The sequence below is a fragment of the Chiloscyllium punctatum genome, chromosome 45 (assembly GCF_047496795.1).
Source record: "Chiloscyllium punctatum isolate Juve2018m chromosome 45, sChiPun1.3, whole genome shotgun sequence".
Classification (NCBI taxonomy): domain Eukaryota; kingdom Metazoa; phylum Chordata; class Chondrichthyes; order Orectolobiformes; family Hemiscylliidae; genus Chiloscyllium; species Chiloscyllium punctatum.
In genome coordinates, this window is record NC_092783.1 from 28,262,179 (window position 1) to 28,283,408 (window position 21,230).

The following is a 21,230-nucleotide window of genomic DNA, read 5'->3' on the forward strand; positions in this document are numbered from 1 at the left end:
GGTCTCTGGAGCTGTGAGGCAGCAGTGCTAACCACTGTACCACCGTGCTGCCCTACTGAGAGTTTACTGAGAGTGGATTATGGGAAGTTGGTCAGGCATGTGTAGATGCACTGCTGGGAGGTCTAGACGTTAGAATTACAACTAAGTCCCTCAGGGGTGAGGGCAGGAATTACTCCTTCACACATACAAAGGGCTGTGGAAATCCGAAAAACTCTCCTCAGAAAACCAGTGAGGCTACCTTAAATTAACAAACTGAAAACTAAAATTTGGAGGCAAGAGTATTAAACTATATGAAAACAGTTAAGAGCAGTTACAATCTGACTAAATGGTGTGATATACTCAAGGAACTGAATGGTTCACTCCTCTTGCTAGGAGAGATTTTAGTCAAGTTCTACTGCTATGTTCTCAAATAATGTTCGATTGTGTTGACACGCTGTATGGCCTCCCATACATCATGCCCTAGCCAGATTCTGCAGACACCAGAAGATGTTTTGTGTTCACCCAAATACAGCACTGTCACTCCCACCTGAATATACAGATCTGGGTAAAATGATTAAGATTACTCACTGAGTTAGTGGCTTATGAACGACATGCATGAACTCCTGCAAACACAAAAGTCCATAACATCTTGTCAGCACTGAGTGTTTAATCAGCCTTTTTCACTCTGATGTACAAGAATAATGATACTATACTTGTGTATGACTGAAGTAGGAACCCAGCTGAAAATGTGTTGCTGGAAAAGCGCAGCAGGTCAGGCAGCATCCAAGGAACAGGAGAATCGACGTTTCGGGCATGAGCCCTTCTTCAGGAATGAGGAAAGTGTGTCCAGCAGGCTGAGATAAAAGGTAGGGAGGAGGGACTTGGGGGAGGGGCGTTGGAAATGTGATAGGTGGAAGGAGGTCAAGGTGAGGGTGATAGGCCGGAGTGGGGGTGGGGGCGGAGAGATCAGGAAGGAGATTGCAGGTTAGGAAGGTGGTGCTGAGTTCGAGGGATTTGGCTGAGACAAGTTGGGGGGAGGGGAAATGAGGAAACTGGAGAAATCTGAGTTCATCCCTTGTGGTTGGAGGGTTCCTAGGCGGAAGATGAGGCGCTCTTCCTCCAACCGTCGTGTTGCTATGGTCTGGCGATGGAGGAGTCCAAGGACCTGCATGTCCTTGGTGGAGTGGGAGGGGGAGTTGAAGTGTTGAGCCACGGGGTGGTTGGGTTGGTTGGTCCGGGTGTCCCAGAGGTGTTCTCTGAAACGTTCCGCAAGTAGGCGGCCTGTCTCCCCAATATAGAGGAGACCACATCGAGTGCAGCGGATGCAGTAGGAACCTAGCCAACATGGCCTGATGATGTCACATGAACTGGAGAATTCCACTCTCTGCTGCTGTGTCCTAAAGTTTCCATACAGTACTCAGGCAGTATCTGAAGCAGCTGAAATCTCATACATTTTCAAACATATTACCTTACACCCTTTGGTGATAGTGACAGATTTCCAAACACAAAAAGTAAACAAGACAGTAATTCAGCTGTGGCATTGGAACATCTCTCCCTTGCCTCAGCTTATCCTTTCAGAAAGTGCTCAGCAGGAGCTGGATGGCAGATCCACCTGGGCTTCAGGTGAGAGGTTGTTTTTAGGTTCCGTTGATACTGAGTGGCCTTCCACCAGGCTCAGTGCTGTGCTCTCCAGCTCATTGTGATCCATCAGGCAAGCTTCTGCCATCTCACTCACAGTCATTGCCACGAAGGCTGGGTCACTAGCCAGTTCCTGTAATCCACGGGCTGTCAGCACCTTTAATGGGAGAAACAAAGGATGTGAGAAATCCCACAGGGGCCAACACTACCCCTTCCCCAATGGCCAACTGGAGAAGTGGGTGAAGAGAGTGATTTTTCTGACCTTTCAGAACACTTAGGTCCTGGGCTCAAAGGTCAGGAAAAATAAATCAGGATGAAATCAGATCTAAAAGGATAATGTTATGAGGACAGACTGAGTAGAGTAGGTTTGTACTCCCTAGGTAAAAACAGGGTAAAAACAATGACTGCAGATGCTGGAAACCAGATTCTGGATTAGTGGTGCTGGAAGAGCACAGCAGTTCATGCAGCATCCGAGGAGCAGTAGTACATTGTACTCCCTTGGGCACGGGAAACTAAAGGATGATTTAATTGAGATGTTTAAGATGAGGAAAAGGTTTGAAAGGATTAACAGAGGTAACTTAGTTGCATAAAAGCCTGGTGTGGGGTGGCATCCGATGCAAAGGGCAAAACAGAGCTAGGCTGTTCAGTGGTGGATACACTGAGCAAAGGGGCTGAAGATCGCCATGGTTAACAAAAGAAATAGTCTCAGCTTTACAACGGGAAGTGGGAGGGTTTTTTCCCAAGTCCTTGCCCCCTCCAATCACCCCTCTAACGTCTTGGTCAGACCGAGGCTTACGCATGACACAACGTTCCCCCAAGAACCTGCCACTGGCATATCTGATTGAGTCCTCCGTCAAAGTGTCAGAGCTGGAAGAGTACTTGATAGGTAAGTGAAGATGAACTTTATTCAGCAGTAATCAGAATAGAATAGAAGAATATCCTTTATTGTTGAGGCCTGCAGTACCGTGGTTACTGAAGGGGCTGATGACCCTCACAGGGAGAGTGCTATATAGTCAGGGAGTGCCAGTTTTTAATGTGGATTCTTCAGGCAACTTGGATCTGGATTTTATAAGTGGAGGCCTGGAGTACAAAATAAAGGAAGTTCTACTGAACATCTGATAAAATACTAGTTCAGTGTCAACGTGTAGTATTGTGTCTAATTGTGGGCAGTGTATTTCGCAAAAATGGAAATATATTGGTGAAGGTGCTGAAAAACTAAATGAGGATAGTTGCAGAAATGAGGACGTGTGGATTGGAGAACGTGTGGCTGCTGTCCTATGAGATCTTCAGAATTCTGAGGGATCTGAATAGAGTTGTCAAGGAATTTACTCTGATTGGTAAAACGATTGACAGCCAGAGATTACTGATTTCAGAGAAAGATAAGGTAAAAGACCATTTTTTACACAGAAAATGGTTCGTGTTTGGAATGCACGGACTGAGATCTTGTGTACCTTTAAAACTGAGATAGACTCTTGGTCAGGAGAGGAATCAAGAATTATGGGAAAAGGGCAGGAATGTGGATGTGAAGAATGTTGGATCAGCCATGATCATAATGGATGCTAGAGCAGATTTGATGGGCCAAATGGCCTACTCCTGCTCCTATTTCATGTGGCCTAATGGTCTTATGGGCTGTGGAGGGTAAGAGCTTGTGACATGGCAAATATTGAGTGATGAGGCTATGACAGTGATGAGGCTAACCCCTTGGAACATGATGCTGTACCTGTTTTAGCAGGTTGTTAACAGTTTGACATCTTGCCAACTTCTCGAGTTTGCGATGGTACTCACAGATTTGGTTCATGTCCACACTCTGGGTAAAAACAAAACAATTTATCTTAGAGTGTTTGATGGCAGCAGGTACATGAAGACCGTGACTGAATCACATCATATACAGCTTGTACCGAGTCCATCTACGTCATAGTGACACTATAAGCACTGTCACCGGGCCCAGTATAGGTGTGATATATAGAAACCGAGCCCAGTGTGGGTGTGATATACACACACTGGGCCCAGTGTGGGTGTGATATACAGACACGGGGCCAAGTGTGGGCGTGACATACAGACACTGGGCCCAGTGTGGATGTGACATACAGACCACCGGGCCCAGTGTGGGCGTGAAATATAGACACCGGGCCCAGTGTGGGTGTGATATACAGACACCAGGCCCAGTGTGGGTGTGACATACATACACCGGGCCCAGTGTGGGCGTGACATACAGACACCGGGCCCAGTGTGGGTGTGATATACAGACCACCGGGCCCAGTATGGATGTGACATACAGACACCGGGCCCAGTGTGGGCGTGATATACAGACACCGGGCCAAGTGTGGGCGTGATATACAGACACTGGGCCCAATGTGGTTGTGATATACAAACACCGGGCCCAGTGTGGGCGTGACATACAGACACCGGGCCCAGTGTGGGTGTGATATACAGACACTGGGCCCAGTGTGGGTGTGATATACAGACACTGGGCCCAGTGTGGGAGTGACATACAGACACCGGGCCCAGTGTGGGTGTGATATACAGACACCGGGCCCAGTGTGGGTGTGATATACAGACACCTGGCCCAGTATGGATGTGACATACAGACACCGGGCCCAATGTGGGCGTGACATATAGACACCGGGCCCAATGTGGGCGTGACATACAGACACCGGGCCCAATGTGGTTGTGATATACAGACACTGGGCCCAGTGTGGGTGTGATATACAGACACTGGGCCCAGTGTGGGAGTGACATACAGACACCGGGCCCAGTGTGGGTGTGATATACAGACACCGGGCCCAGTGTGGGTGTGATATACAGACACCTGGTCCAGTATGGATGCGACATACAGACAGCGGGCCCAGTGTGGGCATGATATACAGACACCGGGCCCAGTGTGGGTGTGATATACAGACACCAGACCCAGTGTGGGTGTGACATACAGACACCGTGCCCAGTGTGGGTGTGACATACAGACACCGGGCCCAGTGTGGATGTGACATACAGACACCGGGCCCAGTGTGGGCGCGACATATAGACACTGGGCCCAATGTGGTTGTGATATACAGACACCGGGCCCAGCGGGGGCGTGATATACAGAAACCAGGCCCAGTGTGGTTGTGATATACAGACACTGGGCCCAGTATGGATGTGACATACAGACACCGGGCCCAGTGTGGATGTGACATACAGACACTGGGCCCAGTATGGATGTGACATACAGACACCGGGCCCAGTGTGGATGTGCTATACAGACACTGGGCCCAGTGTGGGTGTGATATACAGACTTCGGGCCCAGTGTGGGTGTGATATACAGACACCGGGCCCAGTGTGGGTGTGACATACAGACAGCGGGCCCAGTGTGGGTGTGACATACAGACAGCGGGCCCAGTATGGATGTGACATACAGACACTGGGCCCAGTATGGATGTGACATACAGACACCGGGCCCAGTGTGGGTGTGACATACAGACAGCGGGCCCAGTATGGATGTGACATACAGACACTGGGCCCAGTATGGATGTGACATACAGACACTGGGCCCAGTATGGATGTGACATACAGACACCGGGCCCAGTGTGGATGTGCTATACAGACACTGGGCCCAGTGTGGGTGTGATATACAGACTTCGGGCCCAGTGTGGGTGTGATATACAGACACCGGGCCCAGTGTGGGTGTGATATACAGACACTTGGCCCAGTGAGGGCATTATATACAGACACCAGTCCCATATATAGACAGTGTACCTTGTGTTTCAGATATACTCAGTGTTGAAGTACACAGATACCTGTGCAGATGGAGAGGTATACAGAGCCAGTACACAATGTGCATGATATCCAGTGTGTATGAAATTCAGACACTGTATCGAGTGTGTGTGATGTTAGAGATGCTCTTCCCATGTTTGCAGCATATAGATACTGTACCAATGTGTGAGCGATATACAGACTGTACCTAGTGTGTGACATGCAAACATCGCACCTGATGTGTGTATGTGTCAAACACTGTACCCACTGCGTGATTATCCACACACTATACCCAGTGTTTGAGATATACAGACATTGTACACAATATGTGTGATATGCAGGCACTATATAGAAGATGGTAAGTGATCAAAGTTTCATCTATTGATCTGTTGTGAAATGTGGTGAAGTTTAAGAGAATAAAATACTAAACACAGAGGAACCTCAATTATCCGGCATTTGATTATCCGAATATCGCATTATCTGGCAAGATCACAAGTCCCAATGCTCAGCTAAATTATGTTATCCGGCTTTTGATTATCTGGAATTCAATAAACTGAATCAAATATTCCCCACCTGTATCCTTTGGGTAATCGAGGTTCCGCTGTAGTCATAAATGTTAAATCGTCATAATTGAGCTCGATAGCAGCAGTATGGAAACTGGGAAGGGAGAGTTTATCTGGTCAAGTTCATGGGGTGAGAGATGGCTCCTATAGTGTACACTGTGCTGTGAATGAGCTGTCTTGTTGTGTTGCCTATCCTCAATTGAGACTCTTTATAAAGATGTCTGCTGGGCCTGAGGACTGATTTTGCATTCGCACCCGTCCTGACTGCTTTTACCACAAGCCTGTCTTCCAAGCCACCTCGATTACCGAGGCTCTTCACATCAACAGGCTCCTACCAATAGCTCCCCCGCTGTACCATTACCTGGTTGCTGTGTGGAAACAATGTTGGTGTTGTCGTGTCTCTTTTCACTCTCTTGGTGTCTGTTGTTTCTGACCAAGTTTTCTGTACTTGATGGTTGGGGTATGGCTCTGGAGCTGTCAGAACAGTTCATTGATCAGTGATTAATACACTACTCTGGAACACCATTAAACACTGTAAAAAGCAAAGAAAGACATGCGTTTTCATAGCACTGAACATGAGGGCCCAGAGCAATTTCAAGCCAATTAAATCAGTCCCAAGTCTGGTCACTGCTGTTATGCAGGAAACCCAGCAGACAATTTACAACCAGTAAGATCCCACAAATAGTGATGATGTTATAATCCATTTGCATTAGTAGTTGAGGGATAAATATTAGCCAGAACTGCCCTGCTGTTCTTCCAGTGTCATTAATGGGCTATTTTGTTTTCAGTTAAGAGGGTAGCAGAGGCCTATATTCAGTGTTCATATCTCCAGTGTGGGACTTGAACCCAGAACCTTATGGCTCAGGGGTGAAAGTACTCCCATAATGCCAGACTGACACTGTCAAATAAAACAGCATATTGATGTTGGTCTATCACACAGGAGTTTCTGTGCAGCTGATCAGCATTAGAACAGCAGTGCTCACCACGAGTCAGTCACACTATACCATTATCTGGGGCCTCTGAAAATTCCCAACCACATTCATACAGTGAGTTACACTAGATAAAGAGACCATCCAGCCCACCTGCTATTGGTCAGTTGTAATAATCCATCTGTTTTGGAAAAGCCTAGAGACCAGCGGGTGCTAGAAATCCGCTAACAAAATGAAAAATTGCTGGAAAAGCTCAGCAGGTCTGGCAGCATCTGTGGAGAGAAATCAGAGTTAACGTTTCAGGTCCAGTGACCTTTCCTCAGAACTGAGGAAGGGTCATTGGACCTGAAACATTAATTCTAATTTCTCTTCAAAGATGCTGCCAGACCTATTGAGTTTTTCCAGCAATATCTGTTCTTGTTTCAAATTTCCAGCATCCACAGTTATAGAGTCATAGAGATGTACAGCATGGAAACAGACCCTTCGGTCCAACTTATCCACTCCAACCAGATATCCCAACCCAATCTAGTCCCACCTAACAGCACCTGGCCCATATCCCTCCAAACCCTTCCTAATCATATACCATCCAAATGCCTCTTAAATGTTGCAATTGTACCAGTCTCCACCACTTCTTTTGTAGCTCATTCTGATAGGAAGGAAACCAGAATTGCACGCAATATTCCAACAGTGGCCTAACCATTGTCCTGTACAGCCACAACATGACCTCCCAACTCCTGTACTCAATACTCTGACCAATAAATGAAAGCATACCAAACACCTTCTTCATTATCCTATCTACCTACAACTCCATTTTCAAGGAGCTATGAACCTGCACTCCAAGGTGTCTTTGTTCAGCAACACTCCCTAGGACATACCATTAAGTGTATAAGTCCTGCTAAGATTTGCTTTTCCAAAATGCAGCACCTCACATTTATCTAAACTCCATCTGCCACTCCTCAGCTCATTGGCCCATCTGATCAAGATCCCATTGTAATCTGAGGGAACCTTCTTTGCTGTCCACTACACCTCCAATTTTGGTGTCATCTGCAAACTTACTAACTACACCTCTTATGCTCACATGCAAATCAATAATATAAATGATGAAAAGTAGTGAACCCAGCAATGATCCTTGTGACACTCCACTGGTCACAGGCCTCTAGTCTGAAAAACAGCCCTTCATCACTACTACCCTCTGTCTTCTACCTTTGAGCCAGATCTGTATCCAAATGGCTAGTTCTCCCTGTATTCCATGAGATCTAACCTTGCTAATCAGTCTCCCATGGGGAACCTTGTCGAACAGCTTACTGAAGACTATATAGATCACGTCTACCAGTCTGCCCTCATCAATCCTCTTTGTTATTTCTTCAAAAAACTCAATCAAGTTTGTGAGACATGATTTCCCACGCACAAAGCCATGTTGACCATCCCTAATCAGTCCTTGCCTTTCCAAATACATCCTGTCCTTCAGGATTCCCTCCAACAACTTGTCCACCACCGAGGTCAGACTCACCGGTCTATCGTTCCCTGGCTTGTCCTTACCACCCTTCTTAAACAGTGGCACCACATTTGCCAACCTCCAGTCTTCCGGCACCTCACCTGTGACTATCGATGATACAAATATCAAGAGGCCCAGCAATTACTTCTCTAGCTTCCCACAGAATTCTAGGGTACACCTGATCAAGTCCTGGGAATTTATCTATTTTTATGCATTTCAAGATGTCCAGCACTTTCTCCTCTGAAATATGGACATTTTTGAAGATGTCACCATCTATTTCCCTACATTCTATATCTTCCATATCCTTTTCCACAGTAAATACTGATGCAAGATACTCGTTTAGCATTTCCCTCACCTCCTGCGGCTCCACACAAAGGCCGCCTTGCTGATCTTTGACAGAGAGAAAGTGAGGACTGCAGATGCTGGAGATCAGAGTTGAAAAGCGTGGTGCTGGAAAAGCGCAGCAGGCCAGACAGCATCCGAGGAGCAGGAGAATTGATGTTTCGGGCATAAGCCCTTCTTCATTAAGGATCTCAGTGTTTTAAGTTGATCTTAACCTACTGTGGATCCTTTTGCAAGGATGCCTACCTTGAAGAAGCCCTCCTCTTCCCTCTACAAGGATCTCAGTGTTTAACGATACGTCAATTCTCCTGCCCCTCGGATGCTGCCTGGCCTGCTGATCTTTGACAGGCCCTATTCTCTCCCTAGTTACCCTTTTGTCCTTAATGTATTTGCCAAAGCTATCCCATGTTCCCTTTTTGCCCTCCTGATTTCCCTCTTAAGTATACTCCTACTGCCTTTATACTCTTCTAACGATTCACTCGATCTATCCTTTTTCTTAACCAAACCCTCGATTTCTTTAGTCATCCAGAATTCCCTATACCTGCCAGCCTTTCCTTCCACCCTAACAGGAATATACTTTCTCTGGATTCTCATTATTGTATTTCTGAAGGCTTCCCATTTTCCAGCCATCCATTTACCCGTGAACATCTGCCCCCAATCGACTTTCAAAAGTTCTTGCCTAATACCATCAAAATTGGCCATTCTAAAATTTAGAACTTCAACTTTTAGATCTGGTCTATCTTTTTCCATCACTATTTTAAAACTAATAGAATTATGGTCGCTGACCCCAAAGTGCTTCCCCACTGACACCTCAGTCACCTGCCCTGCCTTATTTCCCAAGAGTAGGTCAAGTTTTGCACCTTCTCTAGTAGGTCCATCCACATACTGAATCAGAAAATTTTCTTGTACACAATTAACAAAAACCTCTCCCTATAAACCCTTAACACTATAAATGTCAGAGTCTATGTTTGGAAAGTTAAAATCCCCTACCATAACCACCCTGTTATTCTTACAGATAACTGAAATCTCCTTACAAATTTGTTTCTCAATTTCCCTCTGACTATTAGGGGGTCTATAATACAATCCCAATAAGGTGATCATCCCTTTCTTATTTCTCAGTTCAACCCAAGCAACTTCCCTGGATGTATCTCCGGAGATATCCTCCCTCAGTACAGCTGTAATGCTATCCCTTATCAAAAACGCCATTCCCCCTTCTCTCTTGCCTCCCTTTCTGTCCCTCTTGTAGCATTTGTTTCAGTTTTGATTTCCCCAGTTTTTTCATTAATTGAATCTTGTTAGTAGAAACAGGTTGTTCCTATTTGTGAGGAGGGGTTAACATTCCTTGCCCTCCTTGTCCATTCTCTCATCATCGTTCACGCATCCCAGAGCCACGTCATCCTCATGGAGATGTGAAAATAAAGGAAAATATATTTTGGAAAATTCCTCTCCAGCCCCATTTGACAAGCAAAACCAGAGATCCCATGCATTGCATTTAATAAGTTACTTACCCCTCTAGGATTCAATCTCCACCTCAGTCAGGAACTGGTCCAGCTCCATCTTGAAGTTAGCATTAACCACACCAAGCAACAACATATTCCAAAGAACACTGCTCTCTGGAAATAGAAATACCCAATATCCAGTGCATTCCTGATTTTAGATAATTTAATTTTGGGTCCGCTGAACCTCCCATGTCTATTAAACTGGAATAATGCATCAACGCAGACAATACCTAGCCCCAGCCGACACCTAACATTTTCTCGATTTTTCACATAATTCTGTGGGTAATGATGAATTGGCAAGATAGAAACTATTAGAAAGAATGTGATGACTGGATACTTGGGTATTCTTGAGCAGAGTCAACATGGTTTTATGAAAGAGAAATCCTTGGACAAATGTGCTGAAGTTTTTGAGGGTGTTAATTCTATCATAAATCTAGGAGAACCAGTGGATGTGGATATTTTAAGGCTATTGATAAGGTCTTTTACAGAAGTTGAGTAAGTAAAGTTAGATTAGGGGTAGTGAACCAGCATGGAATGACAATTAGTTAACAGACAGAAAGACAGACAGTAGGAGTAGATGGATTTTTCCCACGATGGGGTGCCACCAGTATGAGACTTGGGGCACCGCTATTAGCACGATTAGTTTATGGAATCAAAAGTAATACTTCCAAATTTACCAATGACATAAAATGAGATGAGGAGACTTCAAGTGCAATTAAACAGGCAAAGTGGATAGGCAAGAACGTGGCAGGTAGAATATAATGTGAATAAGTGAAGTTTAGATTACATTACTTAGTGTGGAAACAGGCCCTTCGGCCCAACATGTCCACACCGACTCTCCATTACCCTGCATTTACCCTTTCACCTAACACTACAGGCAAGTTAGCATGGCCAATTCACCTAACCTGCACATTTTTGGGAGGAAACTGGAGCACCCAGAGGAAACCCACACAGACACAGGGAGAATGTGCAAACTCCACACAGTCAGTCGCCTGAGGCGGGAATTGAACCCGGGTCTTTGGTGCTGTGAAGCAGCTGTGCTAACCACTGTGCCACCGTGCCACCCACTTTTTAAATAGCAACATTGAAAATCCTTGATAACAGCGATGAGAGTGGGAAGTTATTCACTTTGGTCGAAAAAAAGGACAAATTATTTCTGAAACAGTGAGAGGTTAGGAAGTACCGGCGCCCAAGGGACCTTGGAATCTTTGTTCATGAGTTGCTCAAACCTAGCAAGAAGATACAGCAAGCGATTAGGAAGTCAAATGGTTTGTTGGAGATGTGAGCATAGGTATCCGGCAGTGATTGTATGGAGCATAGTGAGACTACACCTGGAGTATGGAGTCATGTTTTGGTCTCCTTATTGAAGGAAGGTACATATAGAGGGAATGCACCTACAAAATTTCACCAGATGAATCCCTGGGATGGTGGGACTTTTTTATGAGGACAGTTAAGGAAGCTGGGTCTATAGTTATGAGAATTTGAAACTATTACAGGTGATCTCATTGACATTTACAAAATGCTGACAGGACACTGAAGGGTGGGTGACAATGGGATCTTGCCCTATGCTAGGAACTATGGGAAGTAATCTCAGGTAAAAGGGCAGGCCATTTAAAACTGGGATGGGAAGGAACTTCTTTACTCAGAGGGTGGTAAGTCTTTAGGTAGAGATAGAGAATTACAGTCATTAAGCATGTTTAAGTCAGAAATTGAGAAGCTTCTGGACACTAATGATATGAAGGTATCGTGTGAGAAAGAGGCATTGAGGTTATTGGCCATGAGGTAATTGACTCATCAGGTTGAATGACCTACTCTATTGTCCCTATTCTGTTAAACAGACCATTATTTGGTAAGAGATGGGAGAAGAGTTTTCTCTGATACTTATTATTTCAGTGGTACAGATGTGAGGGAGGTCTTACAGATGTGCAGACAGTCGTACTTACCTGGCAGTCGAACTGGGGCTTGTCTGACCCTGCCCACTTGAGCTTTGTCTTCACCTGTGCATTGAAATGTCATAATTTCCTTCTTAAACTCATCTTCATAGGTAATTCTGCAACAGAGTGAAAGGGTCAGAGTATCAGGCAGTCTCTTGGAGAGTCAATACACTTTAATACACACTCTCTCCCCCCCCCACCCCCAACTAGAAAACCTGTTCAGGAGCTAATGGAGACCTTCAATACAGTTTCTCACCACAGCCAGACATCCAAGGAGCAACATGTTAGTGATAATCCATTCCAAATTTGACATTTAGGAATGAAGTCAAAGATGAACTTCACAAGGAATGGGAATATTCTCAATATGCTGACATCCACTATCTGTAAACAATATGACAGCCACATTACTGCAGCTAACGCTTGAACTCCAAGACAGCTGGGGTCAGACCCTCCATTTATGAGAACAGTCTCAGGCAGACAACAGCAATTTCCCAAAAGGCAGAGACAATTCTGTGACCTTCTCACCCGATAGAGGACAGCTAGCGCTCAATCCACAGCCGGGCTCCCTGTACCCAGCACAAGCGTCTACGGCCAGGCTCCCTATACCCAGCACAGTGCCCACAACCAGGCTCCCTATACCCAGCACAGTGCCCACGGCCAGGCTCCCTGTACCCAGTACAGTGTCCACGGCCAGGCTCCCTATACCCAGCACAGTGCCCACAACCAGGCTCCCTTTACCCAGCACAGTGCCCACAACCAGGCACCCTTTACCCAGCACAGTGCCCACAACCAGGCACCCTATACCCAGCACAAGTGTCCACAGGCAGGCTCCCTGTACCCAGCACAGTGCCCACAACCAGGCTCCCTATACCCAGCACAAGTGTCCACGGGCAGGCTCCCTGTACCCAGCACAGTGCCCACGACCAGGCTCCCTGTACCCAGCACAGTGCCCACAACCAGGCTCCCTATACCCAGCACAAGTGTCCACGGGCAGGCTCCCTGTACCCAGCACAGTGCCCACAACCAGGCACCCTATACCCAGCACAGTGCCCACGGCCGGGCTCCCTGTACCCAGTACAATGTCCAAATAAAGAGGTGAATATAAGTGACTGCAAAATCATCCAAATAACCTGCAATCTCTCAATAACATGGTCAGTGGAAAGTGTTTGTGACGGTGTGGGGAATCCTTTGTGAAGATGGAGAGTTGGATGGGGGCCAACGTGTACGTGAGGGTGGAGTATGGGATTGGGTAGAGTATCTGTGTGAGGGTGGGGTGTCGGATGGGGCACAGTGTGTGTGACAGTGGGGTGTCGGATGGGGCACAGTGTGTGAGAGTGGATGGGGAGTTGAATGGGGTACAGTGTGTGAGGTTGGGGGATGGATAGGGCACAGTGTGTGAGGGGGTAGGGATTTGGATGGGGTACAGTGTATGTGAGGGTGGGGAGTTGGATGGGGTACAGTGTGTGAGGGGGTGGTGACTCAATGGAGTGCAGTGTGTGAGGGGGTGGGAATGCAATGGAGTGCAGTGTGTGAGGGGGTGGGGATGCAATGGAGTGCAGTGTGTGAGGGGTTGGGGTCTCAATGGAGTGCAGCGTGTGAGGGGGTGGGGATGCAATGGAGTGCAGTGTGTGAGGGGGTGGGGATGCAATGGAGTGCAGGGTGTGAGGGGGTGGGGATGCAATGGAGTGCAGTGTGTGAGGGGGTGGGGACTCAATGGAGTGCAGTGTGTGAGAGGGTGAGGTCTCAATGGAGTGCAGTGTGTGAGGGGGTGGGGTCTCAATGGAGTGCAGTGTGTGAGGGGGTGGGGTCACAATGGAGTGCAGTGTGTGAGGGGGTGGGGATCCAATGGAGTACAGCGTGTGAGGGGGTGGGGTCTCAATGGAGTGCAGTGTGTGAGAGGGTGGGGTCACAATGGAGTGCAGTGTGTGAGGGGGTGGGGATCCAATGGAGTACAGCGTGTGAGGGGGTGGGGTCTCAATGGAGTGCAGTGTGTGAGAGGGTGGGGTCACAATGGAGTGCAGTGTGTGAGGGGGTGGGGTCACAATGGAGTGCAGTGTGTGAGGGGGTGGGGTCTCAATGGAGTGCAGTGTGTGAGAGGGTGGGGTCTCAATGGAGTGCAGTGTGTGAGGGGGTGGGGTCTCAATGGAGTACAGTGTGTGAGGGGGTGGGGATCCAATGGAGTACAGCGTGTGAGGGGGTGGGGTCTCAATGGAGTGCAGTGTGTGAGAGGGTAAGGTCTCAATGGAGTACAGCGTGTGAGGGGGTGGGGTCTCAATGGAGTGCAGTGTGTGAGAGGGTAAGGTCTCAATGGAGTACAGCGTGTGAGGGGGTGGGGTCTCAATGGAGTACAGTGTGTGAGAGGGTGGGGATCCAATGGAGTGCAGTGTGTGAGAGGGTGGGGATCCAATGGAGTGCAGTGTGTGAGAGGGTGGGGATCCAATGGAGTGCAGTGTGTGAGGGGGTGGGGATCCAATGGAGTGCAGTGTGTGAGGGGGTGGGTGAGGATACAGTCTGTATGAGAGAGAAAGGATGTCTCTGTTACCTGCTTAGGGCTGTGTTGTTTGCATTATTTGTGTTTGTGTTGTCAGTTGCTGCGAAGAAACTGGTTGTGTTAAATGGTGAATCTGTCGGTCTGCTGTGTGGTGATTCAGGCTCCTCTCCTCCACCCTCTGATTTACTGAATTTAAGCGGCCGTTGACTTGTCACGTGTTGCTGCAAGGAGCTACTTCTGTCCATCGGATAGGAATCAGACTGTCCTCCAAACAGACCACCAGTTCTCTGCAAAGACAAAATTCAAAGGGGATTGTACCAACAGGGAGACAACTAAAATTAATCAGACTCAATGGTTACCACATGAAAAAGAAAATCCAAATGTTTCTGTTTTTGTCAAATTTGGAACAAATAAACATGGCAGATACATGCTGAAAAATGTGTTGCTGGAAAAGCGCAGCAGGTCAGGAAGAAGGGCTTATGCCCGAAACATCGATTCTCCTGCTCCTTGGATGTTGCCTGACCTGCTGTGCTTTTCCAGCAACACATTTTTCAGCTCTGATCTCCAGCATCTGCAGTCCTCACTTTCTCCATGGCAGATACATGGCCAAGGACTGTCCTGATCAGTCTGCCTTTTGAGGGGGCCATTAATCACCAGTGCTATAAACACCTTGGCTTTGTGATTGCTAACATTACCTTGGGAGCTATAATTATTTTAATGAGTACTTGGAAGTTACTACTACTTAATATAAGCATTCAGGTGTTATAATTACTCACTATGACTGTTTAGGCCTTATTATCACTCTTCATAACTGTGTGGGAGTTATGATTCAAAATGAGTATGTGGGAGTTATCATTACTCGCTGAGTGTTGAGGAGTTATTTTTATTCACTGGGTGCATGGGTGCTGTTATTACTCATTATGAGTGTTCAGGACTCATTATTGCTCACTGAGTCTTTGGGAATTACCATGATTCAGAATTATTATTACTCCCAATGAGTGTTCCAGAGTTATCATTGATCATTGTGAGATATTATTGCTCACTGTGCGTGTTTGGGACTTATCATTACTTATCATTACATGTACTCCCTCATTAATCACTGTGAGGCATTATGACTCACTGAGTATTGGGAATGATTAATGTTGTGGGGTATCATTGCTCATTGTGAGTGCTTGGGAGATATTACTCCACACTGAGTCTCACCACTATCCAATATAAATCTTTAACTTTTGCCATTCTTCACCATGAACGTTTTAGAGACTCTGTTGTTACTATGGGAGCTACATTCGCTGTCATTGTCAATCATGAATCTGCCACAATGAGGTGGGATGTTAGATTAGATTAGATTACTTACAGTGTGGAAACAGGCCCTTCGGCCCAACAAGTCCACACTGCCCCGCCGAAGCGTAACCCACCCATACCCCTACATCTACATCTAGATCTACCCCTTACCTAACACTATGGGCAATTTAGCATAGCCAATTCACCTGACCTGCGCATCTTTGGACTGTGGGAGGAAACCGGAGTACCCGGAGGAAACCCACGCAGACACGGGGAGAACGTGCAAACTCCACACAGTCAGTCGCCTGAGGCGGGAATTGAACCCGGGTCACTGGCGCTGTGAGGTAGCAGTGCTAACCACTGTGCCACTGTGCCGCCCAGGTTCTGACCTGATCTGATGGAATGTACAAACTCTCAATGCTGAACGAATTCCTGCAGACAGTTTCTTCTTGTAAATGAAAGATCACCACCATGGAAACCGTCATCAAACCTGTGAAGTGACTCACCCTGTAAATTGTTTCATCCAAGCCCCCCTCCTCCATTGTTTGGTCTCCTTCCTCTTCAACTGGCAGCTCTCCAGATACAGTTCGATGGAGATTATCACCAACCTCCTCCTCAATACTGCGCAATCCAGCCTAACATGGAAGCAGGATGAAAGGTCAAGCATTGTTCCACATCTCTCAGATATCCAGCTCGTCCCTTAACAGTCCCGCTCATCCTCTACTATTTTATCTCCTACAGAGCACTGGCCCTGTACTATTAGTGGTAGACCATTAATCTAGCTAGTATTCTGGGGATCCAGGTTCAAAAATAAGAAATCTGGATTGAAGAGTCTAATGATGGCCATGAAACCATTGTTAATTGTCAGAAAAACCTATCCAGTTGACTATTGTCCTTTATGGAGGGTAGTCTACTGTCCTTACCTGGTCTGACCTATGGGTGACTCCAGTTAATCCAAGATGCACGTGCAGGCTATCATGTAAAATGGCCCCTGCTGCAGAACACCCCAATTCTGCTTCTGACAATTGGAGTGGTGTGAATCCCTAACAGAAGCAGACACAGAAACTGCCTACCCTCATTGATCGAGCCTCTGCCTACTTCAGTCTGCTTATGCTGCACCACTGACATCACCAACTCAGCTTGAATGGTTGTGTCTTTCAGTAGATTTAAAGCAGCTTCAATCTTCAGAAATGCTGGTTTACAATCTCAATTTCAGATTTAGTTCCCATAGAACTTAAAGGATTAGCTTCCCTTTTCAATTAAGATCTGTCTCTAAAAGCACAAGCTTTCAAATCACAGACTTCACCACAATATGATGCAACCTGACAGATAAATTGCAGTTCAATATTAGACAGAGAAAAACACCTAAATGGTTCTCCTCATTCACACCATAGATCATACAGACATTGAGTACACCCTTCAGCCCTTTGTCCATGCTGATCAGGTTTCCTCAACTAGTCCGATTTTCCTGTGTTTGGCCCATATCCCTCTAAACCTTTCCCGTCAATGTACCTGTCCAAATGTCTTTTAAATGCTGAATTTGTACGTGCCTCTATCACTTCCTCTGGCAGCTTGTTCGATATACAAACCACCCTCTGTGTGATAATGTTGCCCCTTAGGTCTGCTTTACATCTTTCCCCACTCACCTTATATCTATGCCCTCTAGTTCTGGAGGGCAGAACCTTGGGGGAAAAGGCCTTAGCTATTCTTATCTATGGCCCTCATGATTTTATAAACCTCTCTAAGGTCAACCCTCTGTTCCCTATGCTCCAGGGAACAATGTCTCAGCCTATCCAACCTCTGCTTAGAATTCAAACCTTCCAGTCTCAGTAACATCCTTGTCAATCTTTTTGCTCTCTTTCCAGTTTAATAACATCATTCCTTTCACAGGGTGACCAGAACTATACTCTTATTTCAAACATGACCTTACCAATGTCTAGTACAGCTGTAACATGATGCTCCACCTTTGTACTCTATGCTCTGACCGACGAAGTCAAGCATGCCATACACCTTCTTCACTACCCTGTCTACTTTCAAAGACCAATGTTTTCGAAGCCCTGAATCTCTCTATTGAACAACATTCCCAAGGGCCCGACCATTAATGTGCAATTCCTGCCCTGCTTTGTTTCAGCAAAATGAAACACCTCGCATTATCTGCTTTAAACTCCCATGTGCCATTGCTCAGCCCACTAGCCCAGTTGATCTAGGTCCTGTTGGTTAACCAATCCACTTTGTTACCAATTTTGGTGTCATCCGCAAACTTACTAACCATGCCTCTTATATAAATGATTTGGATGAGAATATAGATGACAAACAACATGGTCACTTCCTGTCACTGTTTCATTTTCCTTGCCTCTGACAGACAAGATCTGAACTCACAGCTGATTGATGTCACTTTGTAATTGACTGAAGTGGCTGCACAAGCAAACTGCCCCTAACAGCTCCTTCTCCCTGATCAGCATATTCTCCTACAGTTCTGTTTACTCATAAAAAAGCTACAGAACAGAAGGGACCTATTCAGCCCATTGGGACTGTATCAGCTCTTGGATGAGTTAAATCATCGAGCCCCACTTGCCCACCTTTTCTTGGCAACCCTAAATATTTTTCCCTTTCAGATTATAATTTGATTCCCTCTTAAACTGGAGGGCACCAATGTCCTGGGCGGGAGATTTGCTAGAGCACTTCGGGAGGGTTTCAATTAGTTTGGCAGGGGGATGGGAACCAGAGCGACAGATCAGAGGAGAGGGTAGTTGTTGAATGGGCAGAAATAGAATGTAGGGAGTCTCTCAGGAAGGATACACTGTTGATAGGGCAAAGGGATGGGTTAAAATGTGTCGGTTTCAACGCAAGGTGTGTCAGGAATAAGTTTGATGAACTTAGAAATGGATCAGTACTTGGAACTACGATCTCGCGGCAGTAACGGAGACACGGATTTCACAGGGACAGAAATGGTTGTGAGATATTCCGGGGTTTAGTTCTTTTAAGAGAACGGGGCGGGGGGGGGCTGTAAAAGAGGAGGGGGAGTAGCATAGTTAATTAGAGAGTGCACCACAGCTGCAGAAAAGGAGGTGGTTGAGGGTTTGTCTACTGAATCAGTATGGGTGGACGCCAGTAACAGGAAAGGAGCAGTCACTTTTTTGGGTGTTTTCTATAAAGTCTCCAAGAGCAGCAGAGGGACAGATTGGACAGTGGATCTTGGAAAGATGTAGATGTAACAGAATTGTTGTTATGAGTGATTTCAACTTCCCCGATACTGATTGGAACCTCCTTAGTGCAAATGGCCTGGCTGGAGCCGATAGTGTCAGGTGTGTTCAAGAGGGATTCCTGACTCAATATGTAGATAGGCCGACAGGGGGGGGGAGGCCAAATTGGATTCGGTGCTCGGCAATGAACCAGGTCAGGTATCAGATCTCTCAGTGGGACAGCATTTCAGTGACAGTAACCACACTGCCTCACCTTCACCGTAACCACAGAGAGGGATAGGAACAGAAAATATGGGAAGGTATTTAATTGGGGGAGGGGAAATTATACTGTTATTAGACAGGAGCTGTGGAGTCTAAATTGGGAACAATTGTTCCAGGGAAATACACAACAGAAATGTGGAGGCTGTTTAAGGAGCACTTGTTGCGAGTGTTGGAAACTTTGTCTCACTGAGACAGGCAAGGAATGTGAAGGAGCCTTGGATGACAAGAGCAGAGGAGCTTATCCTCAAGAGGAAAAAGGAAGCTTACTTAAGGTTGTGGAAGCAAGGATCTGGCACAGCTTTACAGGATTACAGGGTAGCTGGGAAAGAACTCAAAACTGGACTAAGGAGAGCTAGGAGGGGATAAGAGAAAGCCTTGGCGGGAAGGATTAGGGAAACCCCAAAGGTATTTTACCCGTAAGTGAAGAATAAGAGAATGATCAGAGAGAGGAGAGGGCAGATCAGGGATAGTGGAGGGAACTTGGTAGGAGTGTCCCTAAATGGGTTTTTTGCTTCAGTATTCACTGGAGAGTGGGACTTTGTTGATAGTGGGAACACTATGGATGGGGTTAATAGGCTTGAACAGACTGATATTAAGGAAGCGGATGTGCTGGAAATTCTGGAAAGCATCAGGATACATAAGTCCCTAGGGCCGAACCAGATATATCTAAGGTTACTACGGGAAGCGAGGAATGAAATTGCTGCACCTCTGGCGATGATTTTTGCATCCTCACTCTCCACGGGAGTAGTACCTGCTGATCAGAGGGAGGCGAATGTTGTTCCTCTGTTCGAGAAAGGGAATAGGGAAATCCCTGGGAATTACAGACCACTCAGTCTTACATCTGTGGTCAGCAAGGTACTGAAAAGGATTCTGAGAGATAGAATTTATGACTATTTGGAAAAACATAGTTTGATTAAAGATAGTCAGCATGGCTTTGTGAGGGGCAGGGCATGCCTCACAAACCTTATTGAGTTCTTTGAGGATGTGACGAGCCAAGTTGATGAAGGTTGAGCATTGGATGTGGTGTATATGGATTTCAGTCGAGAGTGTGGTGCTGGAAAAGCACAGCTGGTCAGGCACCATCCGAGGAGCAGGAGAATTGACCTTTCGAGCAAAAGTCCTGGGAGATTTTATCTGGGAGACTTTATCTCCCACAGCTTATGCTTGAAACATCAATTCTCCTGCTGCTCGGATGCTGCCTGACCAGCTGAGCTTTTCCAGCACCATATTCTCAACTTTGAACTGCAGCATCTGCAGTCCTCACTTTCTCCCTGTATAAGGATTTCAGTACAGCATTTGATAAGGCTTCCCATGATAGGCTCATTAAAAAGTTAGGAGGTATGGGATACAGGGGAATTTGGCTGCCTGGATACAGAATTGTCTGGCTGAAAGAAGACAGCGAGTGGTAGTGGATGGAAAGTATTCCGCCTGGAGGTCAGTGATGAGTGGTGTCTCACAGGGATCTGTTCTTGGGTCTCTGCTCTTTGTAGTTTTTATAAATGACTTGGATGAAGAAGTGGAAGGGTGGGTTAGTAGATTTGCTGATGACACAAAGGTTGGTGGTGCTTGTAGGTAGTGACGTGGGCTGTTGCTGGCTACAACAAGACATTGACAGGATGCAGAGCTGGGCTGGGAAGTGGCAGATGGAGTTCAACCCTGGATAAATGCAAAATGATTCACTTTGGACGGTCAAATTGGCCAATCAAGGGATGCCCAATGGTGGCCAACCAAACACGGGGAACATTGAAAAACAATGAGAAAACAAAAGATGAAGTGGTTTTGACTGAGTGTTGGGTAGGAGCCAGGTATGGCTTTGGAAGCTGCTGGATCGCCTTTTTTTTTAGTTTTGCTCTCTAGTTATTCTCCAGGTATTGATTTTTTTTAAT

General features: G+C 46.4%; 1 protein-coding gene across 3 annotated transcripts in view; it reads right to left on the reverse strand.

Moving 5' to 3' along the window:
* Positions 1-628: 628 nt before the first annotated feature.
* The window catches only part of LOC140467254 (voltage-dependent L-type calcium channel subunit alpha-1S-like), a 214,656-nt gene continuing 194,054 nt past the window's right edge, over positions 629-21,230 (reverse strand). For all 3 annotated transcript variants that reach the window (XM_072563501.1, XM_072563500.1, XM_072563502.1), the window contains 6 exons: positions 16,387-16,515; positions 14,651-14,886; positions 12,118-12,224; positions 6,271-6,383; positions 3,338-3,424; positions 629-1,774 (listed from right to left, as the gene is read on the reverse strand). In XM_072563501.1, the coding sequence (XP_072419602.1) occupies positions 1,565-1,774; positions 3,338-3,424; positions 6,271-6,383; positions 12,118-12,224; positions 14,651-14,886; positions 16,387-16,515 (882 nt within the window). In that variant the 3' untranslated portion in view covers positions 629-1,564. The remainder of the gene's footprint in view (positions 1,775-3,337; positions 3,425-6,270; positions 6,384-12,117; positions 12,225-14,650; positions 14,887-16,386; positions 16,516-21,230) is intronic.